This window comes from Talaromyces proteolyticus (assembly GCF_021365285.1).
Source record: "Talaromyces proteolyticus strain PMI_201 chromosome Unknown BGW36scaffold_17, whole genome shotgun sequence".
Classification (NCBI taxonomy): domain Eukaryota; kingdom Fungi; phylum Ascomycota; class Eurotiomycetes; order Eurotiales; family Trichocomaceae; genus Talaromyces; species Talaromyces proteolyticus.
The window spans coordinates 315,765-337,778 of NW_025764293.1; the positions used below are offsets into that span (position 1 = coordinate 315,765).

The 22,014-nt window shown below is 46.5% G+C and overlaps 9 protein-coding genes across 9 annotated transcripts; 4 read left to right on the top strand and 5 right to left on the bottom strand.

Moving 5' to 3' along the window:
* Positions 1-2,876: 2,876 nt before the first annotated feature.
* On the top strand, positions 2,877-4,934 carry BGW36DRAFT_421163 (putative efflux pump antibiotic resistance protein; the record flags this gene model as incomplete). Its single annotated transcript, XM_046219538.1, has 6 exons — positions 2,877-2,913; positions 2,973-3,432; positions 3,497-3,656; positions 3,727-3,856; positions 3,916-4,752; positions 4,793-4,934. The coding sequence occupies exons 2-6, from the start codon at positions 3,100-3,102 to the stop codon at positions 4,932-4,934; spliced, it is 1,602 nt and encodes a 533-aa protein (XP_046065266.1). The 5' UTR covers positions 2,877-2,913; positions 2,973-3,099.
* A 1,064-nt stretch (positions 4,935-5,998) lies between these two features.
* On the bottom strand, positions 5,999-7,147 carry BGW36DRAFT_402296 (putative FAD dependent oxidoreductase; the record flags this gene model as incomplete). The annotated part of the gene is made up of 1 exon (XM_046218849.1): positions 5,999-7,147. One exon carries the CDS (start codon positions 7,145-7,147, stop codon positions 5,999-6,001), a length of 1,149 nt encoding a protein of 382 aa, XP_046065267.1.
* Positions 7,148-7,757: 610 nt separating this feature from the next.
* BGW36DRAFT_365860 (Aldehyde/histidinol dehydrogenase) lies at positions 7,758-9,396 on the bottom strand (the record flags this gene model as incomplete). Its single annotated transcript, XM_046214692.1, has 4 exons — positions 7,758-7,885; positions 7,944-9,191; positions 9,248-9,335; positions 9,391-9,396. The coding sequence occupies 4 exons, from the start codon at positions 9,394-9,396 to the stop codon at positions 7,758-7,760; spliced, it is 1,470 nt and encodes a 489-aa protein (XP_046065268.1).
* A 670-nt stretch (positions 9,397-10,066) lies between these two features.
* On the top strand, positions 10,067-11,146 carry BGW36DRAFT_309665 (putative homoserine dehydrogenase; the record flags this gene model as incomplete). Its single annotated transcript, XM_046212423.1, has 1 exon — positions 10,067-11,146. The coding sequence occupies one exon, from the start codon at positions 10,067-10,069 to the stop codon at positions 11,144-11,146; it is 1,080 nt and encodes a 359-aa protein (XP_046065269.1).
* Positions 11,147-11,469: 323 nt separating this feature from the next.
* On the bottom strand, positions 11,470-12,775 carry BGW36DRAFT_434090 (cystathionine beta-lyase; the record flags this gene model as incomplete). Its single annotated transcript, XM_046221368.1, has 2 exons — positions 11,470-12,504; positions 12,560-12,775. 2 exons carry the CDS (start codon positions 12,773-12,775, stop codon positions 11,470-11,472), a joined length of 1,251 nt encoding a protein of 416 aa, XP_046065270.1.
* Positions 12,776-13,261: 486 nt separating this feature from the next.
* On the bottom strand, positions 13,262-14,872 carry BGW36DRAFT_402300 (uncharacterized protein; the record flags this gene model as incomplete). Its single annotated transcript, XM_046218850.1, has 3 exons — positions 13,262-14,003; positions 14,056-14,775; positions 14,826-14,872. 3 exons carry the CDS (start codon positions 14,870-14,872, stop codon positions 13,262-13,264), a joined length of 1,509 nt encoding a protein of 502 aa, XP_046065271.1.
* A 476-nt stretch (positions 14,873-15,348) lies between these two features.
* Positions 15,349-16,650, top strand: BGW36DRAFT_402301 (Rieske [2Fe-2S] domain protein; the record flags this gene model as incomplete). The annotated part of the gene is made up of 2 exons (XM_046218851.1): positions 15,349-16,175; positions 16,239-16,650. 2 exons carry the CDS (start codon positions 15,349-15,351, stop codon positions 16,648-16,650), a joined length of 1,239 nt encoding a protein of 412 aa, XP_046065272.1.
* Positions 16,651-17,085: 435 nt separating this feature from the next.
* Positions 17,086-19,611, top strand: BGW36DRAFT_352872 (uncharacterized protein; the record flags this gene model as incomplete). The annotated part of the gene is made up of 6 exons (XM_046213395.1): positions 17,086-17,135; positions 17,198-17,315; positions 17,368-17,426; positions 17,484-17,947; positions 17,999-18,900; positions 18,953-19,611. The coding sequence occupies 6 exons, from the start codon at positions 17,086-17,088 to the stop codon at positions 19,487-19,489; spliced, it is 2,130 nt and encodes a 709-aa protein (XP_046065273.1). The 3' UTR covers positions 19,490-19,611.
* Positions 19,612-20,216: 605 nt separating this feature from the next.
* BGW36DRAFT_421169 (membrane transporter) lies at positions 20,217-21,929 on the bottom strand (the record flags this gene model as incomplete). The annotated part of the gene is made up of 5 exons (XM_046219539.1): positions 20,217-20,539; positions 20,593-21,150; positions 21,248-21,660; positions 21,720-21,781; positions 21,834-21,929. The coding sequence occupies 5 exons, from the start codon at positions 21,927-21,929 to the stop codon at positions 20,217-20,219; spliced, it is 1,452 nt and encodes a 483-aa protein (XP_046065274.1).
* Positions 21,930-22,014: the final 85 nt, after the last annotated feature.

Sequence of the window (22,014 nt, forward strand, 5' to 3'; positions counted from 1 at the left end):
CGTTTAGCCCAAGCCAACCCAGTCAGATATGAACGGTCTTGTTCCTTTTCCGGTATCGTCAAGACAGCTGGCGTCATTTCATCCTATGCCCTCTGACCAATGACAAATCTAACTGGTGTTAATGTTTCTGTCATGGTAAATGGCTGGATTGGGTCGATTAGGGACGCGTGTCTATGGAGATAACTAAATTAGGGCTTCTTGCCGGACATCCGTCCAAAGCAGTTAATGCCCAGGCTTTCCCGAGAACATTCTCGGAATGTATTTTATTGGCCAATCTAGTCTGACACAATATAGATGGATCATGTTGGGCGGAGTATTTTGCACGCGATATGCCGACTTCGCAAGATAAAGGCGTGGATTGAGTGGACCGAAGCTCGCGTGGCGAGCGTCCACGTTGCGAGGTTTCATGGCAATCTGTACTATCTATTCGCTATCTATTCGATAGGTGTTGGAATTGCCTGTTTGTTCGCGACCATTCTTTAGTCAGGGACAGAGAGGCTTGCACTAGGCTGCTGTCACGGGTGTTTATCGGACATATGCTGGGCGGATTTTCGCGTCAACCAACAACAACAGGTGAAATCATTGGTCTGATTTTTAATATGTTTTGCATGAAGATGACCAAGGAAATCAACCAGACGGGACGGGCGTAGGGGTTCATACAACTGTAACCTGTCTCATCTAGTTACCGATCGTGGTGGATGAGCGAGAAATGACCGTCTCTTAACACTGATTAATAATCGCAATGTTCGAAATCAACTGAAGGAAGATCAAAAGTCAATCGGCTATGTTATCAGATCTAGATCTTGGCGAGGCTTGACGAGGCTTGACGAAGCTTGTGAACAGCCACCCGTGTAAAGTGAAGTCTGTTCGGGTAAGGATTTTCCAAATTTTCACACAAACGTTTCGTCGGCGTAATTGTATTTACGAGGCTCAGAATTCCAGCGATAAACAGGGGTCTGCTGCACGTGGCGTTATTCTAAGCCTTTTTGGTAGCTCGGTCAAACACCCCTCTTTACATATATTTCACGTTGTAATTTTACATTCTTATTATAGATTATTACTATTCATATTAAATTTATTCAAATGTATATTTATTCAGCTATCAAAGCTGTATTTTATACATGCTTTTGTAAGAGATATTTCTACTTATTAATTGTTTTCTAGAATATGCACGTGATGGAAAACCAGCCCGGTACCGGCTTTGTACTGGAACAACCCTAACAACTAAGGCCAAAAAGGCTAACGTTAATCGCTCAATGGCGATTAAACTCCACACCCCCGCTCTATATAGTAGAATGTCTTAGATATTTCTCCTTGTCTAGTGTAAATACATTGATATGAATATTCACCTAGAGTTTCATTCAGTAGATAACAGTATATTCATATTGTGCCATATTCTCACAATCACATTATGATGTTGAGATACTAGGAATCTTACTTTCCAGCTATGCTCTGGATTAATCAATGTGCAAGATAACACATCTATCATTGACGAAGTAGCGTCGTGGGAATAGTCTTCAACTTCAAAGGGTAGAGTCGATTTTCATTATGCAGTGCGCCGTGCAGCGTTTGTATAACTGGGACAATTTTTATACAAGACACAATATTATATAGGCTTTACGAAAATATTTTATAAGACGATTTATTAGAGTAATTATTTTATATAATAAATAATAGGCTTTATTATATAAAATATTATATACCGGTCCGCCTCATGTAAATTAACCCTACTATATAAACGCTACGCACCGGCCAGTCTCATAATGTATAAATCCACTTGCTCTATAATTGGCCCTGCCGTATAAAGTTGACGCTGCGTGGCGCCATATCTCATATAAGTTGACCTTACTATATTAATTGGCTTTAATATATAAAAATTGATACTGCCTTGTAAATATTGACCTGGCACCTCTTTTCTCGTTCCAGGGCATCAATTACATTAGATAAATAGCCCCCTTCGGAGATTCAGTAATGGAACATGCTTCGCTTCTTTCAATATATCCATTCCTACATTGGAGAGGCTTCAAGTTTCGGAGTTTCCCAATTAGGCAGTTGCTGACAGAGGACTTGCAACTCGCAAATCCTCAGACATCAACGCCAGGACTCATGGACGCCTGCCTGAGGCTCCCTAACTGCTTCCTGGCCTGCTCCCTAATGGAAAAGAGTGCCTTATGACGTGTTTTAATATTACGCAGAATTCTGCCATATAAAATACTATATAATAATTTTAGTATGTGGTAATATTAAGATTCGCTGTGTCACTATGTAAGAATGTAAAATAGCCCTTAGGACCTAAATAGTCCGCCGTATGTTTGTAATTTAATGACAAAAAGGACTACATAATATATATACAAAGTACGGGGTACTAACGGATGTCTTAACGCCAGACCAAAAAAGGTTCATTCAGCATGTTTCTAGAATTCGTAGGAAGTCGTAGCCCTTATTCTAGTTAACAAATCCTAACCAACATGTAAATTCGCAAAATCCGAATTAGTAAATGGTCCCATACGTGCGTAGTTGACACCTCCCGAATTTGGCATAATGCGCCATACAATTTGATCGAACGATGTCGGTGTGACTCGTCGCTGTCTCTTCGGATTTTTCGTATCCTATTTCCGGAACTCACTCTGGTTCTGAGCTCGAAATGTATCTGGAAGGTTGTCAGCGGGTTGCAGGTGCCTAGACTACATATGCACTGATCCGCAGAGCCAACTGGCCAGAATTTACCCCATTAACTGCACTAGCCTATCATCCCCCTGTAATGTGGTCAGGCATTGCTGGATAAGACATGTCTGACACAAATAAGTAACTTTTTTATATTAAAATCAATGCAGGTGCTAGCTACCGCGTTATCCCCGTTGATTATCTCCGGACAACAAAACTGAAGTTGTAATGTTGCTCTTTGAACGGTTGGTAAATAAATTCAAATCAATTATCTCGGTGCCTTTCAAAAATTCTAACCTGGTCTTTGGTTACCGGCTCTATCTCTAACGCTTGAAATAGTTCAAGTCGTTCTGCCGTCCAATCTTCTGAAAAAACAAAAAACATCCTTTTCTTCATTTCTTGCTGCCGTGACAAGCTTGTTTTGAATTCCGCAAAATGGCCACCCCTACCATTCAGCCTCAAATGAACGAGTCCGCGGAAGAGCAGGATCGTACGTATGCCCGTGATAAAGAAGTGCTTTCATTGAATGAACCCACCGGCCCGGATGAAAACAAATACCCCAGTGCATTGAATCTGACAATCATTGTCGTCGCTTGTTTCCTGGCTATCTTCCTGACTGCACTCGATCAAACCATTGTCTCTACCGCCATCCCTCGCATTACAGATCAGTTTGGCAGTGTGAATGATGTCGGATGGTATGGAAGCGCTTACTTTATGACCAGCACAGCCCTACAGCCTGCTTACGGTCGTGTCTATAAGGTTTTGGATGTGGGTATTTCAGGGGCATGATCATCATGGGTAGATAATTGACCGTTTGTCTTGACTGGACTAGGTGAAATGGTCGTTCTTGGCTGCCATATTTGTTTTCGAACTTGGCTCCTTGCTTTGCGCCGTGGCTCCTAACAGCTCTACCTTCGTTGCTGGTCGAGCAGTCGCAGGAACCGGTGTCGGCGGCATCTTCTCGGGTACCTTGGTTGTTCTTTCGTTGACAGGCATGTCACCATAATCCTATCACTAGCCCACGGAGAACAAAGATGTATGATGAGGCTGATTTCACGATAGTACCTCTGCAGCGACGACCTACCATTTTCGGTCTCTTTGGCCTGGTCTGGGGTTTAGCGTCTGTGGTAGGTCCTTTGCTTGGCGGCGCATTTACGGATAAAGTGACTTGGAGATGGTGCTTTTATATCAAGTAAGTGTAGAACATGCCCTCTAGAGTGAATAGAGCAATGAATAGATGCTTATTGACAGTCTCCCGGTTGGCGCCGTCTCTGTCGCTTTGATTATTGGCATCCTTCATCTCCCGAAAGGTCCTGCTCCAAAGAAAAGCATTCCACAGAAGATTGGCGACTTGGATCTGTTTGGCGCTGTTCTGCTTCTTCCCGCAATAGTCTGTCTGCTGCTTGCGTTGCAATGGGGTGGAAGCCAGTATGCGTGGAACAATTCCAAAGTTATTGGTCTTCTGATCGGGTTCGGGTTGATCACAATCACCTTCGTCGTGTTCCAGATCTGGCAGGGTGAAAAGGCAACTCTCCCACCAAGGATCATGAAGATGCGCACTTGCATCTCCCTTTCTTGTTTCTCTCTGGGATTTGGCGGTGGATACTACCTCGTCGTCTACTATTTACCCATCTACTTTCAAAGCGTCAAGAGCACCTCTGCCGTCCAATCAGGAATTGATCTTCTCCCTCTCCTGATAGCCCAATCTGTGGGTTCGGTTGCCCTGGGGTTCATTGTCAGTGCGGTTGGGTATTATACGCCGTTCCTTATTGGCAGCACAGCTATATTCTCCGTCGGTGCAGGTCTGATAACAATGTTCGCAACTAATACCCCTACCGGAAAATGGATTGGATACCAGATTGTCGCTGGTCTCGGGGTGGGCGCCGGATTCCAGATTCCCATGACCGCAATGCAGACGGCACTCTCCCAAGAGGATATCCCCATTGGCTCCGCATTAGTCATTTTCTTCCAGGCCTTGGGAGGTGCCCTTTTCATCTCCGTTGGCCAAGCTGTTTTCCAAAACCAGATATCAAACTACATTTTACAACATGCTCCTGGTATTGAGCCAGCCTATATTTTTCCGTGCTGGTGCAACCGGGCTTCAGTCTGCCCTTGAAGCAATTGGTAGGAGCAGTGATCTACCCGTTATCGTCGACGCTTATATGAATGGACTGACGGCAATTTTCAGAGTAGTCTTGGGTCTAGTCCTTTTTGCTTTCGTCTCGGCCTTGCCTCTAGAGTGGAGAAGTGTTAAACAGGTGCCAAGATAGATTATTACTTTTAATATTAATTTTTATTCTAAATATTACCTAGATAGTTTCATAGCGATATTTTCATGTACAGTAGTAATAATCAGAGTCTCAGGGCGAAGTCTCAATACCTTAACCAGCTGGCCAGGTCAGCCTCGTGGCTCGGGACAAGGCTGAAGGATGGTCAATGGCAAATAACCAGAACGACGCTTCTGACTAAAGTGACAAATCCCAAGTAAATTTGCTCCACTGAAGGTTGCTGAATACATCCGAATTATGCACGAATTAATTTGGCCCTTCAGTTTGGTACGGGTTATCGCACGCCTTGCAGTGCCTGTTTCCATCGTCCTGAGGGCTACCACATTTCTAAGCGATAAGATGTAATTAGAAAGTACAGTGGTTTATCCATCAACGCACCTCCTCCCCTTTTGATTCCATTCTCTGAATATTGTTTTGATGGCGCAGAAGGCGAGTGCATGCAGATGTCGATCTTCTAGGCTGCAGACCTTCGGAGCTCGATATTACGTGCTTATGCTGCATTTGCCAGTGCAACTTGCCTACAACAGAGGTTGGTGCTTTCAAGCTTTAGCAACTGGGTAGGAATTTGGTCCCTTCGAAGCTGTCAATGTAACATCTGTTCCTGGGTCGAGAGACGCACTTTGTTAAAAGGCAAAATATAGGTACTTAAATTTAAGTGGCTCTGATTCTGTGAACGCATCAAAATTTCTAGTTTCATATCAGTTATGCCAAGACCATGTTACAGTTACATTGAGGCTTTTTAGTCTTATCAATATGTATTATCTAAGTACACAAGTTATGGATAAATAGGATATAATTATATGTTATATAAAAATAATTCTATATAAAAATATAAGTAATTTACTGACTTTAAGTAGCGATTTGTATAGCTTCAATTAGTCATAGTGTGGCTGAGTGTTTGGATTACCTGTGTGTGCGGATTACCCGTGGAATACGTTACCCATTGGTTAATCTACCCATTGATTTGGCCTTTGAATAGATGTCAAAGTGTATCGGCTATCTTCGGTAGTTACATGTAAGTATTATTTCACGTATAAATTATCACATCAAAGCTTGCTGCCGCAAGGAGCGGCCTTCGGAATTCCCCACTTCGAAATATCTTCATTAGTCCAGCCATCGATTGCCAGCTCCGCGAGAACACGACCGAAAGCAGGCGCAAACTTGAAAGCGTGGGCAGCACCCAAGCCAACAATGATGTCGGGATAGTTTTCTAACGGGCTGATGATGAAGTGTCGATTAGGCGTGATTGTATATTGACAAGTTACCGTGCGAAGCGGTTGACGGTCATTGTCAGGGATGAAACCCTTCATAAAAGATGTCAGTTGCTCAAGCAGTTGTGGCGAGTGCACGAATGTTCGTTGCTCTGGTGTCATAATATTGTTGGAATAATCCCGGCCAGCCTTGATGGTCGGCTCGCCGTAACACGGAAATCCGTAGAAACACTCGGCGCCTTGCCAGATCCACACAGGGAAACGGTCGGTGTTAAAAGCAGCCGCATCGGTGGGCTTATAGTATGTCACCTGCTCCTGCATCACGGACACTGGAATGTGCACAGAAAGGGGAGCAAGAAGTTTGTTAATCCAGGCATCAGTTGCAAGGATCACCTTGGCCGCTTGGAATTGTCCCTTTGACGTGTCGATCAAGACACCGCCCGAGGCCTGAGGCGTGACACGATCCACTGAAGTCTGATCCTTTAGAATTGCCCCGTGGGCACACGCCAGAGATTGCAGAGTGCTGACTGTCTTAGCAGCATGAGCGATACCGGAATCAGCCGTGAAGACTGTCGACACGCTATTAGGAATATTGAACTGAGGCCACCTCCTCTTCACCTCCAGGGCATCAAGGAGTTCGTACGGAATGTTTTGAGCATCCAGGCTTCTCGTAAAGTCGCTGGCTAGTGTCTGTGATTCTGAGGTGAAGAAGACAACGCCGCCGGTAGTCGTTAACATTTTATAACCGGAAATTTTCTCAAGCTCGGCCCAGTCCTTGTATGCTGATTTGGCTAGTGCTACATATTCGGGTGCAAAATTCGAGGTGCGGACGATGCGAGAAGTATCATGGGAAGCTCCGCGTACATGGCCTAGTTCGAATTGCTCGAATGCAATCACTTTGGCACCCTTTCGGGCAGCGTAGTACGCCGCTCCGCTTCCAAGGACACCCAGTCCCACAACTGCGACATCAAACTGCTGTTCCATCTTTCGTTTGCTTTCCCATAAGATTTTGCGATGAATGTGCAATTCTATCATGAATTGACCTCAACTTTATGGGACATACAATCCCCTCTTCGACCACGGACTCCATGGGTATCGGCCCGTCCACGTGACTGGGGACATACTCTTCTATCTGATCTGACATGAATAATAATAAAAAATCATCAGCTACGAATGAAAGCCCAATCGAAGTGGGCTTGGGGCTTAGCCTGGTACCCTTCCCCGCCGCCCCCGGCATAGATACGCTCGCCCGCCATTGATACGATCAGCTGATCGGTGATTTCTCCGCTGCTTACTCCCCCGATCAAGTGATCGGCCATCGACCGTTTGGCCGTGGATACTATCTTACATACTTCGAAAATAGTAGACGTAACGCAACTGCTTTACAGTAGCTGCTAACATATACGATAAGATAGGGCTAGAGCGTTTGGTCGTGTATAGCTATTCCTCTTGGTTAAGAGCCAAATAATGAATATTCTCTTCTACCAGCTCGCTAATTGGCAACAGAAACAGCTCTCTGTATAGAAATTAACAGTTTCCAATCAAGAAAATTGATTGGATTAAGATAAAATGACAAATCTCTGGATTTGGATCTCTAGTTGACTGTCAACGTGCCAGTCTTGGAAATCAAATATTCTTCGATAGCAACATCTTTCCCCGCCTCCTTTCCATAACCGGACTCCTTGATTCCGCCAAACGGTGACTCGGCTGCCGATGAATTACCTGGAGAAGTGTTATTGTGAGAAATGGAGTTCTTGGAACTGGGAGGAACCGAACCTACCTGTATTCATGCCAATCATACCTGCCTGGAGATTTTCGAGAAGTCTCCAAGTCCGATCAACATTCTTGGTGAAGAAGTAGGAAGCCAAGCCCATAGATGTATCATTCGCCATTTTTACCGCCTGCTCTTCTGTCTTAAACTTGTACAGACCTAGAAGAGGTCCAAATGTCTCCTCCCTAGTCGATAGCATCTCCGAAGTCATGTCGGAAATAATGGTTGGCTCGAAGAAATACCCAGTCAAGTTTGGGGGCCTTTTTCCACCACACAGAATCTTGCCTCCACGAAGAACGGCGTCTGCGACGTGACGCTCTAACTTTTCAACACCCCGACTAGTTGTGAGAGGACCCATTGTAGTGGAGGGGTCGGATCCGTGACCAACACGAATGTTCTGCTGAGTCGCCTCACGCACCATCTCTGCAAATTTGTCGTAGACTCCGCTCTGTACATAGACGTGGTTGGCGTGAGTGCATGCCTGCCCTGCAGTCCGCCACTTAAGTATCATCAGCGCCGCAACCGCTTCCTTGAGGTCGGCGTCATCGAAGACAATAAATGGACAGTTGCCGCCTAGTTCCATGGTAACTTTCTTCAGTCCTTCACTGCAGTGCTTTGCAATAATACTTCCCACTCTACTGCTCCCAGTGAACGTAACCTTTCGAACGGAAGGGTGCTTACAAAGCCTCTCACTAACTGAGGGCGTATTGCTGTTATCGGTGGAGATGACATTCAAAACTCCCTTCGGAAACCCGGCTCGCAGAGCAAGGTCAGCCAAGGCAAGAATGCTCAGTGGAGCTTCTGGAGAAGGCTTAACGATCATGGAGCACCCTGCAGCGAGAGCCGCGGTGACTTTGCGAATAGTCATAGCAACGGGGAAGTTCCACGGAACTAGAGAAACACATACGCCAATAGGCTGTTTAATGACAAAGGTACGCCGGTCAGAGATTGAGGGTTGGCCAATTGAGCCCCGAATCCTTTCGGCTTCGCCTGCAAACCACCAGGCAAAGCCAAGTGCATAGTTGACCTCACCAATCGCCTCCGTCAAGGGTTTTCCGGTCTCCAAGGACGTAATTTTTGCAATATCCTCGCGGGCCTCGGTGATTAGTTGGTGCCACTTGAGCAACATGTGAGCTCGCTCACGAGGATTCACCTTTCGGTAGTCTTCAAAGGCTCTCTCAGAAGACGCAACATATTGGTCCACATCAGTGACATCGTTCGTGGGACAGCACGCAAAGATCTGGTTCGATCCCGGATCTATCACTCACCATATTCAGTTAGTTCAATGAGGTGGTTTCTATTTTGCTACTTACCCTCAATGCCGAAGCTCCTGCCTGCTTGGGCCTGCACCCATTCACCATTTAACAAGGAGGCTTCGTGGAGCAGAGACGGATCGATCAGCTAATGAACAGTCAATACATTTTACCCAAACACTATTGTGTTCTGAACCACTCACCTTCATATTTTCGTTCTTTAGGACGATGATATTTCGGTAAATTGACGTCAGCAACGTAGTAATGGTAGAGCAGTGGGTGCTAAATTGTACACTTGATCCAGATTCCTTTCCAAAGCGACTGGACTCTAAAGATTTCTTAAATACTCAAATCATCCTCCAAGCCTGGCAAGGCACTCTGTATCCATGTTACGACTCGGTCACGCGCCACATCAGCTTTGTTAGTTTGAATTTGGCTCTCTCAACAAATGCGGTCTATGTCGTGCGTCCATAATTAGGTCAGTGATTGATCACGTCAACCCGCGAACTATACAGTTATACTCCACACTTCTTTCATGATCGCCGTAAGCGTTTGCTTACCTCACACTACAAGGTCTCCTATTGGAATCTGTTATTTCATTCGAGTCGTCCGCGTGGTGATTTGCAAGTGTCAGGTGAGCGGATTTCTTCACTCGTTCTCCGCAGAGAATAAGCTTCCTCCGCTCATATTTTAAACAAAAGGTTGATCACTGCCTCTCAGATATCGTAGCACCCTCCAAAATCAACTTCTACTGGTGAATCAAGGCTATTCCCAAACGAAAAACTGTCCTAATGGATCCTCCAAAACGAGTCAACATTGCTGTCATTGGTGAGCGCAGTCTGAATATTATCTTGAGCCATAGATATTCTGAAAGCTAACATGACCGCACTCGCAACAGGTACTGGGGGAGTAGGATCTTGTTTTATTTCTCAACTGACTTGGCTATCCAAGAACTTGCCCTCTACTCGACTGAGCCTTTGCTATATTTCCATGATCGACAAAGCCCTCTACCGCCCCGATTACGCGGAAATCGACTTTGATACAGCTCTATTCACGTTGGAAGCAACAGGGGTCGAACCTCCGCCGATTTCCACGATTGTCGAATATCTAGCGGCAGCCCCTCACAATGTCATTCTCGTTGACAATACTAGCGCCATAAGTCTAGCGGAAGCGTACCCGGCATTCTTGCGTCGAGGAATCAGCATCATAACCCCAAACAAGAAAGCGTTCTCGGGAAGCTACCAGCTCTGGCAAGAAATATTTAGCTCCGCCACATCAGGAGGCTCGTATTTTTACCATGAATCTTCCGTTGGAGCTGGTTTGCCCATAATCTCGACCCTGAAAGACCTCGTCCAGACCGGAGACGAGATTACGCGTATCGAGGGAGTATTCAGTGGCACCATGTCTCATCTCTTTAACAAATTTGCTCCGACGTCGGGTTCAGGAGGCAAATGGTCCAACATTGTCAGAGAGGCAAAAGAGCTTGGCTTTACCGAGCCAGATCCACGCGATGATCTTAACGGTCTGGATGTTGCGAGAAAATTGACGATCTTGGGACGTTTGGCTGGGCTTCCCATCGAGTCCCCGGCTTCCTTCCCCGTGGAATCCTTGATTCCTGCGGCCCTTGAAAACGTAGCAAATGCCGATGAATTTCTCCGCAGCCTGTCTAAGTACGATAATGAAATGGAGGAGAAAAAGCTAGCCGCGGAAAGATCTGGGAAGGTTGTTCGGTTTGTCGGCAGTGTTGATATGCTCGGCAAGAAAGCTAAGGTGGGATTGGAGTGGGTTGACCAGACAAATCCCATTGCAAACCTCAAAGGAAGTGACAATATTATCAGCTTCTACACGAAGCGATATGGGGATATGCCTCTCTCCATTCGAGGAGCCGGTGCCGGTGGCCCCGTTACAGCTATGGGGGTGACCGGGGACCTGCTCAAGGTTCTCTGTCAATTGAGATAATTCTTGGGTTGTCAATTATACACATTTTCGGGACGAACCTTCAAACTACTTATTACATTATGATGTACAAACCCAATCGTCTTAGGTTGCCTACAACCGCAATTATATTCAAAGAGTTCCGAATTTAAAGTAATAATTGATAGTTCTCTCTCCGCTGTCAAAAGAGGTTTGAAAGGGTATCCTACTATCCCAAAGCCGCAACTGAGGTTCTATTTTCTTTAGTCTTTTTGTACCATTGGATTTTCACGCTAAACGATGAATCCTAAATTTAGTAAAAGACAGTAAGTAGATTGATTCAAATCCATGAATGTATGCACTTTATCTTAGGGAAAGTCCCGCAACAGCGATTCCAATCCCTGTTGAATATCTGCCTTCAAATCATCAAACTCTTCGATACCACAACTGATGCGCAGCAACCTCTTGTCGCAGTTCGCATCACTCATCACCCGCCATTCCATCAAACTTTCCACTCCTCCCAGACTGGTCGCATGCTGAAACACAAACATTCTGCTGGGCAGTCGTTGCGCATGCTCCTTGTTCTTGGCCCACACAGAGAAAACGGGCCCAAAGCCTCCGGGCATCTGCTTCTGGAGCCAGCCGTCTTGTAAATCAGCCTCCTGAATGGAGGCATGTTGGACGTGGCTCAGAACATTTCCAACGGCGGACTTTGGGTCTTTCAGCTGCTCACATAGCCAGGCAATGAGCCTCGCCGCCGTTTGAGCCTGTCTCGTCACGCGGAGTTGCATAGTGCGGGCGGACCGGATACCCAGCCAGCCCTCAAAACTGCCCATGACACTACCGATGTATTGACGATCCCTATGCAGCATTTTCATCCATCCCTCCTCGACTCGGTCGGCATGGAGGACCAAGATACCGCAAAGCATATCGGAATGACCGCCGACGTACTTCGTTCCACTGTGCATCACGATATCCGCTCCAAAGTCCAGGGGGTTCTGCAGCGGGGGTGGAGCAAAGGTGGAGTCCACGGTCAAGTAGGCCCCCTTCTCGTTCGCTTTGGTACGATAGAACGCAAGATTGCGAGCCTCGCCAGTAGGGTTGAGAGGCGTTTCAACGTGGATGATATCCCCCGGGCCGGCTTGGTCGACCTCCGTCAGATCGAGTTTTTCAATGCCAGTTAATCTTTTGATGATGTCTAGAACACCATGACACCCATGGTATCCGTCTTCAATGAAGATCTTCTTAGGGTTCAGGAGAATGAGCATCGCATGAAAGGCGGAAAGCCCAGTCGAATAAGTAATCACTTCGCCGCCCATGAGATTGCGCAGGAGAACTTCCAGGCGATTGGAATTGGGTGCTGTATAGCGGGAATATACATGGGAATCATCAGGGGCATTGTGCTGCCGCGTCTCATTAGTTAAGATTTTGTGGGATAAATAAAGCTCAAGTTCGTACGTCCTTATTCTCCTCTGGCACCAGCTCCTCTGGATCACGAGCGTAGCGGAAATTTACCGCTGTGTGCATACCAGGGGCAATGGCACGGTGAGGGCTGACGAAATCATCGGCGTGGATGGCTCTGGTGGCCGGGTGCATACCAGGCAGAGACTTGTTCAGGGCCTCTGCCGTCAAAACGAATTTTGATGAGTTATAGGTGGTGTTAATCAATCCCATGGTAGTGTAGGTTAAGATCGATGATAGGAAGTTTTCAAATAGAAATCGGCCAGTCAAGTTTCGAAGTGAACGACAACGCCTTATAATGGAGTGAGCAGAGAGTATCGGTATAGTTCCGCTTCCCAATCGAGACGGCCCGGGAATCACGTAAGGTAGATTCATTTCTTGTCAAGAGCACATGATCGGAGCACCCCGTGTTCCCGCGGTCATTGGCGAATCCTTTATTCCAGGCGAGAGTTGTGCGTAAATAGAATGGTTCTACCGTGCTCGGCTCTATCACTCTCCACCGCCCCCTGTATAGTTGGCAGCTGTGGCACATGGATCATCTGCGAATTTAAAGGTCGATGATGCAGTTCACTTTGGTCACACAAAGGAGATTATAATTATGCTTATCATAAAGCGGGTAGGTTGTACAGAATGCATTAAGTCAGAATACAGACTACAGATTCGCTCAGTTCCTAGAGCGGGTAAACCCAAAGCGCCAAATCAATCAGAAAACAAATTCGCGCCGATGGATGAATCGTAGGAAAAGTCAAGAAAGTTACGGTACGTTTGAAATATCTGAGGTGTAAGAGGCTTCGGGCACGAGAGTCGATGTTGTACATCTGGTCGTAATGGAATGCCGTTGGCCACGATGTCAAACCGAGGGTCATACAGCTCTGGAAATTTGTAAAAGAACGCGGGGTCGACCTTGTAGTTGGAGACACCGCGATCCACGTTGAGTAGATTGAATATGGCTTTAGAGCAGGCCGGCGATGAAAACAGAGTCGCTACATCGGGAACCGGGAGGGAAGCAGCATTTCCACCAACGCCACTCGGCGACGCCCCTTCGTCGATATTCGTAATTAAATCCGTAACCCTAATATACACCTTTGTAGCAGGGGCGCCCACGATTAGATCCGCCATGCACGTCTCAACAACATAGCTGCTGACGGCATCGCAGATTATCTGATCGATCAGGGGATTGGCGGCATGGAGTCGAATGAGTCGGTCGCGAATAGATTGGAATGGGATCCAATCTATGGTCCTCGGATAATCGCTTTGAATTTGTAAAGCTGTTGGTCGATATTGGGGGTGGATTGCGTTGAACGTCCTTGTGCAGGGATATATTTGCCAAGCAGTCAGATGGACAATGTGGTAGAACCGAGTTTTGGCATACCATCTCATGACATCGGGTCGATTCATACTATTAAACAATGATAGCATGACAAGGACTTCTTTGTAGAAGCTAGAAAATTATTAGCAACATTTACGTTGATCGGAGTCAGTCACCGACGCACAGGTTCATGGTTGGACCTTCGGGAGGCATTCTATGTGTTATTTTGCTTTTTAATAGACTTTGCAAAACTTGAATGTGGTCGGAGAATGGAGAGTTTGTTTCTATCCAGCTCCGACCGCGCATTGTGCCGGAATCTTCACGTCTAGCCAGAGCATCCGCATACGGCTCAATGCCCATCCCGTATTCAAAGCTCCAGATGCTGGGTATTTGCCGAGCCGGGCTGTTGAAGTCTACAGCATCTTTTGCAAGATTGGAGTTCACGGCAGTTTTCTTTGGGAGGAGAAGGGCGCCAGTTGTACGGTCATCAGTCTGTGTATAGTCAAATATAGCCATTATTTGCGCCTCATTGATACTTGTGTCCTGAATGTCGGCAAGTTCATAGTCTTTCAAGCCCAAGTCAAACCCCTCACACGAGCTGCTAGGTGTGTCAGGCTTCGCGGATACTTGGTAACTGGTATGCCTTTCCGATGACTCTTTTTGAGAAGATTCGCCGAGAGCATCTGATATTGTTCTGGACATCTTTTGCATTGTGGCAATCAGTCGCGCCAGATTAGACTGGACTTGAATGAGATTCTTCCGGAGGCAACTGTTCTCCTCCTGCAAATTTTTAATTGTTTCATCGTAAGGCTTGTCCCCTAAGTTAACCTGGTCTCGTAGTTCTCTCAAACGGTTTGCTTGCCTGCGACGGAATGCTCGCTGGGCTAGTCGGTTTCGGAGTCTTCTATCCAATATAACTTAGTATAACACGGCAGGATGTGATGACGGCCGTACTTCTTCTCAAGATCCTTATTCTCTGATGCATGTCCACTAGCATCCATTTGTAAGCAACTTTTGAGTGTCACTGGTGATCACAGAGGGGCCCTCGTTGCACTCCTGTTACTATCTCATAGCTTTTACTATCTCATACGGATTCATTTCAACGATACACGGTTAATACCAAGTGGACCTTCCTGGCCGCTCAGGTGATCGGGCATTAACGGGGACGGACCGGGTGAACTTTAGCTTGGTGAAACTCCTTATCTGCATTGATCAACTAGCGGAGAGTTCCACGATTGTAACACGGTGGGCTCGCCGCCGGCCTCATGCCGAGCGAACAATACTACACGGAGTGTCAGGTCTCCGTTATAGGGTTTCCCTACAGAGGGGAGCGTGACCTCAGACTTTAACAGATTTAGTCGCATATTGAACGAGAAGAGGGCACGACCGGCGGATGGTGTATATATTGTGTCCCGACTTTGGACGAGCAAACGCTAGTTCTTCACCATTGAATTGCTTGCACTCTCCAACTATCACCATGGCTACCGCAGTTGCATCTTTGTTTGGATACAAATCTTTCATCGCAGCAGAAACAAAGCTTTCGATTGAGCCCCGAAAAGCCCTCCCAGCTTCTTGGTATCGCTCTCCGGAGCTGTATGAGTTAGAACGAAGAGCCATCTTTTCAAAAAAATGGTTATTAATCACACACAAGTTGCGCTTCATCAAACCCGGCGACTTCCTTCGGTTTGAGGAAGCTGGCTTCGCGTTTGTGTTGTGCCTCGATCGACAGGGAAGCTTGAACGGTTTCCACAATATTTGCCGTCATCGTGCCTTCCCCCTCATCAACGAGGACGAGGGTAATGCTAAGATTTTTTCTTGCAAGTACCATGGGTGGTCGTACGGCCTGAACGGAAAACTTGCCAAAGCGCCGAAGTTTGACGATGTCCCGGGGTTCCAGAAAGAGAACCAGAGACTGTTCCCTGTCCACGTGCATATTGATGAATTGGGCTTCATCTGGGTCAACCTCGATTCTTCTCTGAATCCAGTTCCCTGGGAAGAGGATTTCAAAGGTGTCGACACACAAGAGCGATTCCAGAAATTCGATTTTAGCCAGTACGTATTTGACCATACATGGCATATGAATGGCGAATATAACTGGAAAACGCTGGCGGACAACTACAATGAATGCTACCATTGCACTGTTGCACATCCCGATGTGGCGAATCTGGCCGATTTGACTTATTACTATACCGTTTCTACACCTGGCCACATTCAACACTTTTCCCGACCGAAGCAGGACAAGGTGGATGAGGATATCCAGAACGCCAGCACCTATTACTTTCCCAATGCTTGCATGACAGTCTCGTGAGTCTCTAGCTTTGGATCCAAAACTTAATAACCTTCATTTATTAACATTAATTCACCCAGGCCTCATTTCTTCTACATGATGCGATGCGTCCCAACATCTGCAGGAACATCCTCCATGGAATACGAGGTCTACCGACACAAAGAGGCCTCAGATGAGGACTTTGAACACATTGACTCCTTTTTCAAGAGAGTCCTGGACGAGGACAAGCACCTCTGTAATGCTGCCCAGAAGAACTTGAACGCTGGGGTGTTTGTCAATGGCCAACTCCACCCTAACCTGGAGAGTGCGCCGCTGTTTTTCCAAAGTACTGTCAGATCCCTACTCACAAGGCATCGAGACGAGGAGCGAAAGCAGGAAAGGGAGATTTGGCCAGCGCGGCAGCATTCAGCAGGCCAGGCTACTGCAGAGGACATTGATTTTTGTTCAGGGCTAGCATGCTCACCGGATGGGTCTGGTGAACTGGACTGGTAGCTTCATTTTTGTTTAATATAACTTAATTTATGAGCCATACATGGCATTATCTCTAGATGGAACATTGTCAATCTCCTAGCACATACTTTCAAAATGGAATGATTATACGCTGTAGGATCGTAGGCCACACCTCGTGTCGATACTGCCCTGTACGGCCAGGCCGTTGTTCATCTACTGTTTTTATGCCAAAAAAACCCAAGTTCGTTTAATTCGTTAGTTAAGAAGCCACGACAACATGTTCCGTTTATGGGCATTATTTCCCTGCGTGGCGGCCCCGCGTCTTACGGTATTGTATGTACGTGCGGAGCAGACGGCCCATAGATGGGAGATAGCTGACAACCCCGCTCCGTGACCAATAAAAGGCACGTTGCTGTAGCATATCAGCAGATAGATTCTTTTCCTCAGCATCTCTCTATTCTGCCGCAGATGTCTCTAATGAATAATCGTGTCAGTAAGAGATCACATCAAGCGTGTGAAAACTGCAGGTGAGTCTGCGCCGTAAGACCCTATAATATGCAAGAGCTAACTATTTGCTGCCTATCTATAGGCGGAAAAAGACGCGGTGCCCAGGGGAGCGACCAGCGTGCTCAATATGCACGCGCCTCCAACAAACATGCCAGTATAGCAGAAGCTATGACTTATTGGAGAGATCACTTGGCGATCGGGTTTGATAAGGCTGGTCTAAATAAACGAAGAGTGAGCTGACTAATGTTAAAGCAGGAGGACCGATTACAACAGCTTGAAGAAAAAATGGAATTAATGCTGGAAGGGTCAATGTGCGGATGGCTTTTCTTTGTAGATTGGCAACAGGCAAGTCGTGCTGATTGTGGCAGATCCAATCGCCAAATTGAAATACGTAAATCACATTCTCGTGGACCTCCAAGTTGCGACAATGCATCGGAATCAAGCAATATGCAGGCAAAGCCTATGACACAAGGGAGACCGACTGATGAGAAAGCTCTTCAGGCTACAAATGCATTATCTTTCGCAATGCCACCCAAAGACGTTGTTACGGAGGGTATTGCTCTTTATTTTAAATACTGCCACAAGCAACCTCTATGGCTCTTTGACCCAGACGATCTCACTGCCGAAAGCTGTCGCAGCGAGGTGATATTTGGCGTTCTCAGTCTCGCTCTGCGTTACTCCAACAATCCGTTTCTAAAAGGACAGGCAGATCAGATGTGTCAGCAATACGCCAAGGCCGCTCGCAGCTACGCTATGCTGCGAATCACCGATGGGACTGTAAACCTTTCAACCATACAGAGTTTCTGTTTGATCGCATTGGCGGAATACACTGGTGAGGGTTTATTCCCAGCTCACAAATGGCATCGCACTAATAGTTTCTTAGCCAATGATACCCATCTCACTTGGCTACATATTGGCCTTGCTACAAATCTCGCCAAATGTGCCGGCATTGATACTGAGCTCCACGAAGGTGAATTCATACCAGAAGTGGAAGAGCGGCGGAGGGTGTTTTGGAGCATCCATCTTCTTAACCAGCAATACGCTTCACATAACATGCAACTGAATATGCTGCGGGACATTCACAATCCAAAGTACATGGCTGTCAATGTTGACTCTCAACTGGAAATGGGGTTAAAGCCACCTCAGACTCCTCAAGAGAGCGGTGCGTTCACATTAAGAGGAGGCATATGGGCTTATATGGTGCAGCTATCCACTCTTTGGAGCGAAGTGCAGTATTACGTTTCGCATTGCGCTAGCAGAGATCCCACGTCGCCCTGGTTGGTGGACTCTGGCTACTCAATTATCGGAGCCCATCTGATGGACATGGAAACCAAATTTCCCACCTCCCATCGATATGACTCGGTCAGGTTTCAGGACCAATCAAAAGAAGAATTACATCGCAACCGCGAATACTGGAGTCCCTGGCTGTACCTCCAGTTCACCTATCACGCCGTGCACAGCGTCCTCAATCACCCTTTCCTCTACTCGTGGCGGCCGCAACAATCCGCTCAGTTTGCAGTGCCAAACACCTTCTGGAGAACATCATCAGAGTTGGCACTTATCCACACAACATGGACAGTTCACCTCATTGACATGATTGCCGAGAAAGAATATCAACTTTCAGATCCGTTTCTTGCCCATGCAGTGGCGATTGCTGCGACGATCCACATGTATTACTGCCGTGCTACAGATCCAGCCGTGGCAGATTCCGCTCAACGGAAACTCGACACTTGCATGAGATTCTTGGGTGAGTTGGCCACCAAATGGCCAAGGTGCCAGGCAATAGTGAGGCCACATCAAATATGCTATTGCTCAATTCGCTAATGTATTAATTCAGCATCAAAAGATTCAGCGGCTCATCCAGTCCGCATTTGCTGTCAGTCTATATTCTAGTCGGCACCGTTTACCTCGGAGGACGCTATCAATAGAAACGGCATTGATGTGGGACATCCTTTGCCAGAAGTCCACCGAGACTTCATCCGCTCCTCCAGGGGATGGTCTCTTTGACATATCGTTTCTACAGCCTCCTAGTCAGAAACACCCAGATCAAGTGACTGTTGAGACCGAGATATTCCATCATTCTGCGGGGCCGGTAGATACATCCGATGGAGGCCAAGCGCTGCCACCATACTCAAGTACAGTACACGATCGGTCCACTTTTGAGAACCCGGAAAATGAGCCTTGGACTCGGAACAATTCAGCTTCATCTGACAATGTCCCAAGTCAGGCACCTCCACCACGGGATCCATGGATGTGGCCAGGATCTGGATTTCCGGGCGATGTGTCCTTCATGGACCTTACGCATGACCCCTTTTTCCGATTTCAGGATCACGAAAATCCGTATCGGGGACTCTGGAAAATTGGAAATCTATAATGATAAAGTTTTCTACTATCTCTTGGGGTTTTGGTTCATCTATCCATCGCCACAACCATCGACATTGGTAGTCCCTCAAATATACCCATAGAATAGTCATGTATGAATTAAAGCCCTTAAAGCATCTATGAGAATTGAATATGAATGCTCATCAAAATATTTCTCTAGACTCCTCTTCCACGCTAGTAAATATGATTTATTTTCAGAGGAGTGGATTGAGAATTGGTGAAACCGAAAGCACACCATTGTATTCTGTTTTACTAGGCATATTGAGTATGTTAAGTTAATATACGATGACATAAACCACCTTTGCATTACAATAAGTTTGTTTGCATTATTTTCACGAGATATATTTATCGTCGCGACGTGAATGTGAGGGGAATAAATTTTGAGACGGGACCGACAACGCCTTTTTGATAAATGAAATCTCGTCGCGACATACGCGGACGGTTCCCGGCGGGGATGATTGTAATCCTGTGAACAGAATAAGATTGCTGACAAACAGGGACAGCGGGATCCTATATTATTCTAAAAACAACAGGCCGAATGACCCGTCGGCAGAAACTTTATTCTTACTAGATGCCGTCTTTAACAGAGGCAAATTGGGCCTGGCGAATGTATTTTAATCTTAAGAGGAGCCAGTCTCATTTCACTCCTTCTTACATACATTACAGCTTTAAATGATCTGCTATGGCATAGTGACATACACCCACGCCCCATATCTCAATTAGATGCTCTTCCTTCCACGTGATTCAAGAGGGAAGAAAGCTGCAAGGACACCAGCGACCCCCAACAATGCAGCACACACGTAGATAGGAACCGAGCTAGATGTCGAGGTAAAAGCACCAATAAGGGCCGAAACCATGCCCATCAATCGATTAAGGGCGACGGCAATACCATTACCAGTACCACGATGCGCAGAGGGTAGAATCTCGACAGTGTAAGCATATAGAGTCGCATAGTAAATGTTAATCGTAACCGAAACTGCACAGGCAAATCCCAGGTTTTGAGCCCCTGTTTTCACTGTAGTGTATCCAAAAAAGAATGCCACTAGAAGATGTGAGCTCAAGCCGTCTTCAAATCTGGTTCAATATACCACTTACTAGTGACGAGCCCGCCCATTGCCATAGTTCGCTTTCGCCCAAAAATAGGCATTTCACACATGAAACCTGCTAATATGGGACCTGGTATGGCGCATAAATTCGTAATTGCATAATTCCGCCACGTGATGTCTGTGGAATTTGAACTACTAGATGATCCCCGAGATGCCAAATACTCCGGCAGGTAAACGTAATATAAAGCATAGCCCAACCCAATAAGAGCCCAGGAAACCCACACCAGAGATGTCGAGAGAGCCATGGTTGGAGTAGCAAAGAGACCTCGTACATGTACTACTAACTCGGAGAACGAGGCTTTGTTCTTCGCGTGAGCGCTGTGGATTTGACCGTGGGTCTGGAGTTGCTCCAGAGTGAGATTGCATTCTCGATTATGCTTGCGAGCGAGTGCAGTAAGTGTCTTGATAACGGCCTCATCCTGACCTTGACAGAGGAGGAATTTTGGAGTTTCGTGAAACCGGATGACCAGAACTCTGGCAATGCTCAGGATGAAAACAAGGGTTCCACTTGTGTAGAACAGGTATCTCCATCCCATGTTGTTGCCCTCTGTGCACGGGACAGAGCCATCAGTGGGGCAGCTATAGTTTGCTGCTGGTATATTAGCACGAGAAGACATCGTGGGGAGGAGGAAAAGAATAATCACCCATAAAGCCCCATGCTATCAGACCGGCCACAGTCTGACCAACTCCCCACCACCCGGCCAAAAGAGTAAGGAGCCATTGCTTGTTGGAGGGAAGATATTCCAAGAAGATCGTAGTGTCGAGAACTAAGTTGCCGCCCGAGCCAAAAGCCGAAATTGCTACCATCGAAGCCCACGCGGTATAATTTGGAGCAGCGCCAGCCGTGATGGCAAAGATAGCGCTAATGAGCAGTGAAAAATTGAATGCCCACTTTCGGCCAATGATATCTGCTGTGCTGCCCCAGAATAATGCTCCTACTAAAAGTGCAAGGTAAAAGCCTAGTTGTGCGCCTCTCTTGAATTTCGTGGGGTACTGTGCTACTACTTGATCGGCGGAGATGCTCATGAGGAAAAGCAATAGGGAATCGACCCCATAGCTGTTGGTAATTTATCAGTACACTGAGAATTTGATTGATTTTTGGTCACACCCACGTACCCGAATCCATTGAGAAAGAACAACTTTGTATGATAAGTGGTAAACCCAATTGTATCAATTGCCTGCAATGGTAAGAATACCCCTGTTGAAAGGGCCCGTTAAGAGGAAACGTACTTCATTGACAAGATTCATCTTAGCAGTCAAGGCTTGATCAACGTTGCCTAGCGATATAAGGTCACCAGGGGCGGCTATGACAGACCCTGATTCCATTATAGATCTCTCTTGTTCCGCGTCATGGTGTTGCGATTCTTTCACGTCGTTGGATTTAGTGGCCATCGTGGTGAATATTCAGAAA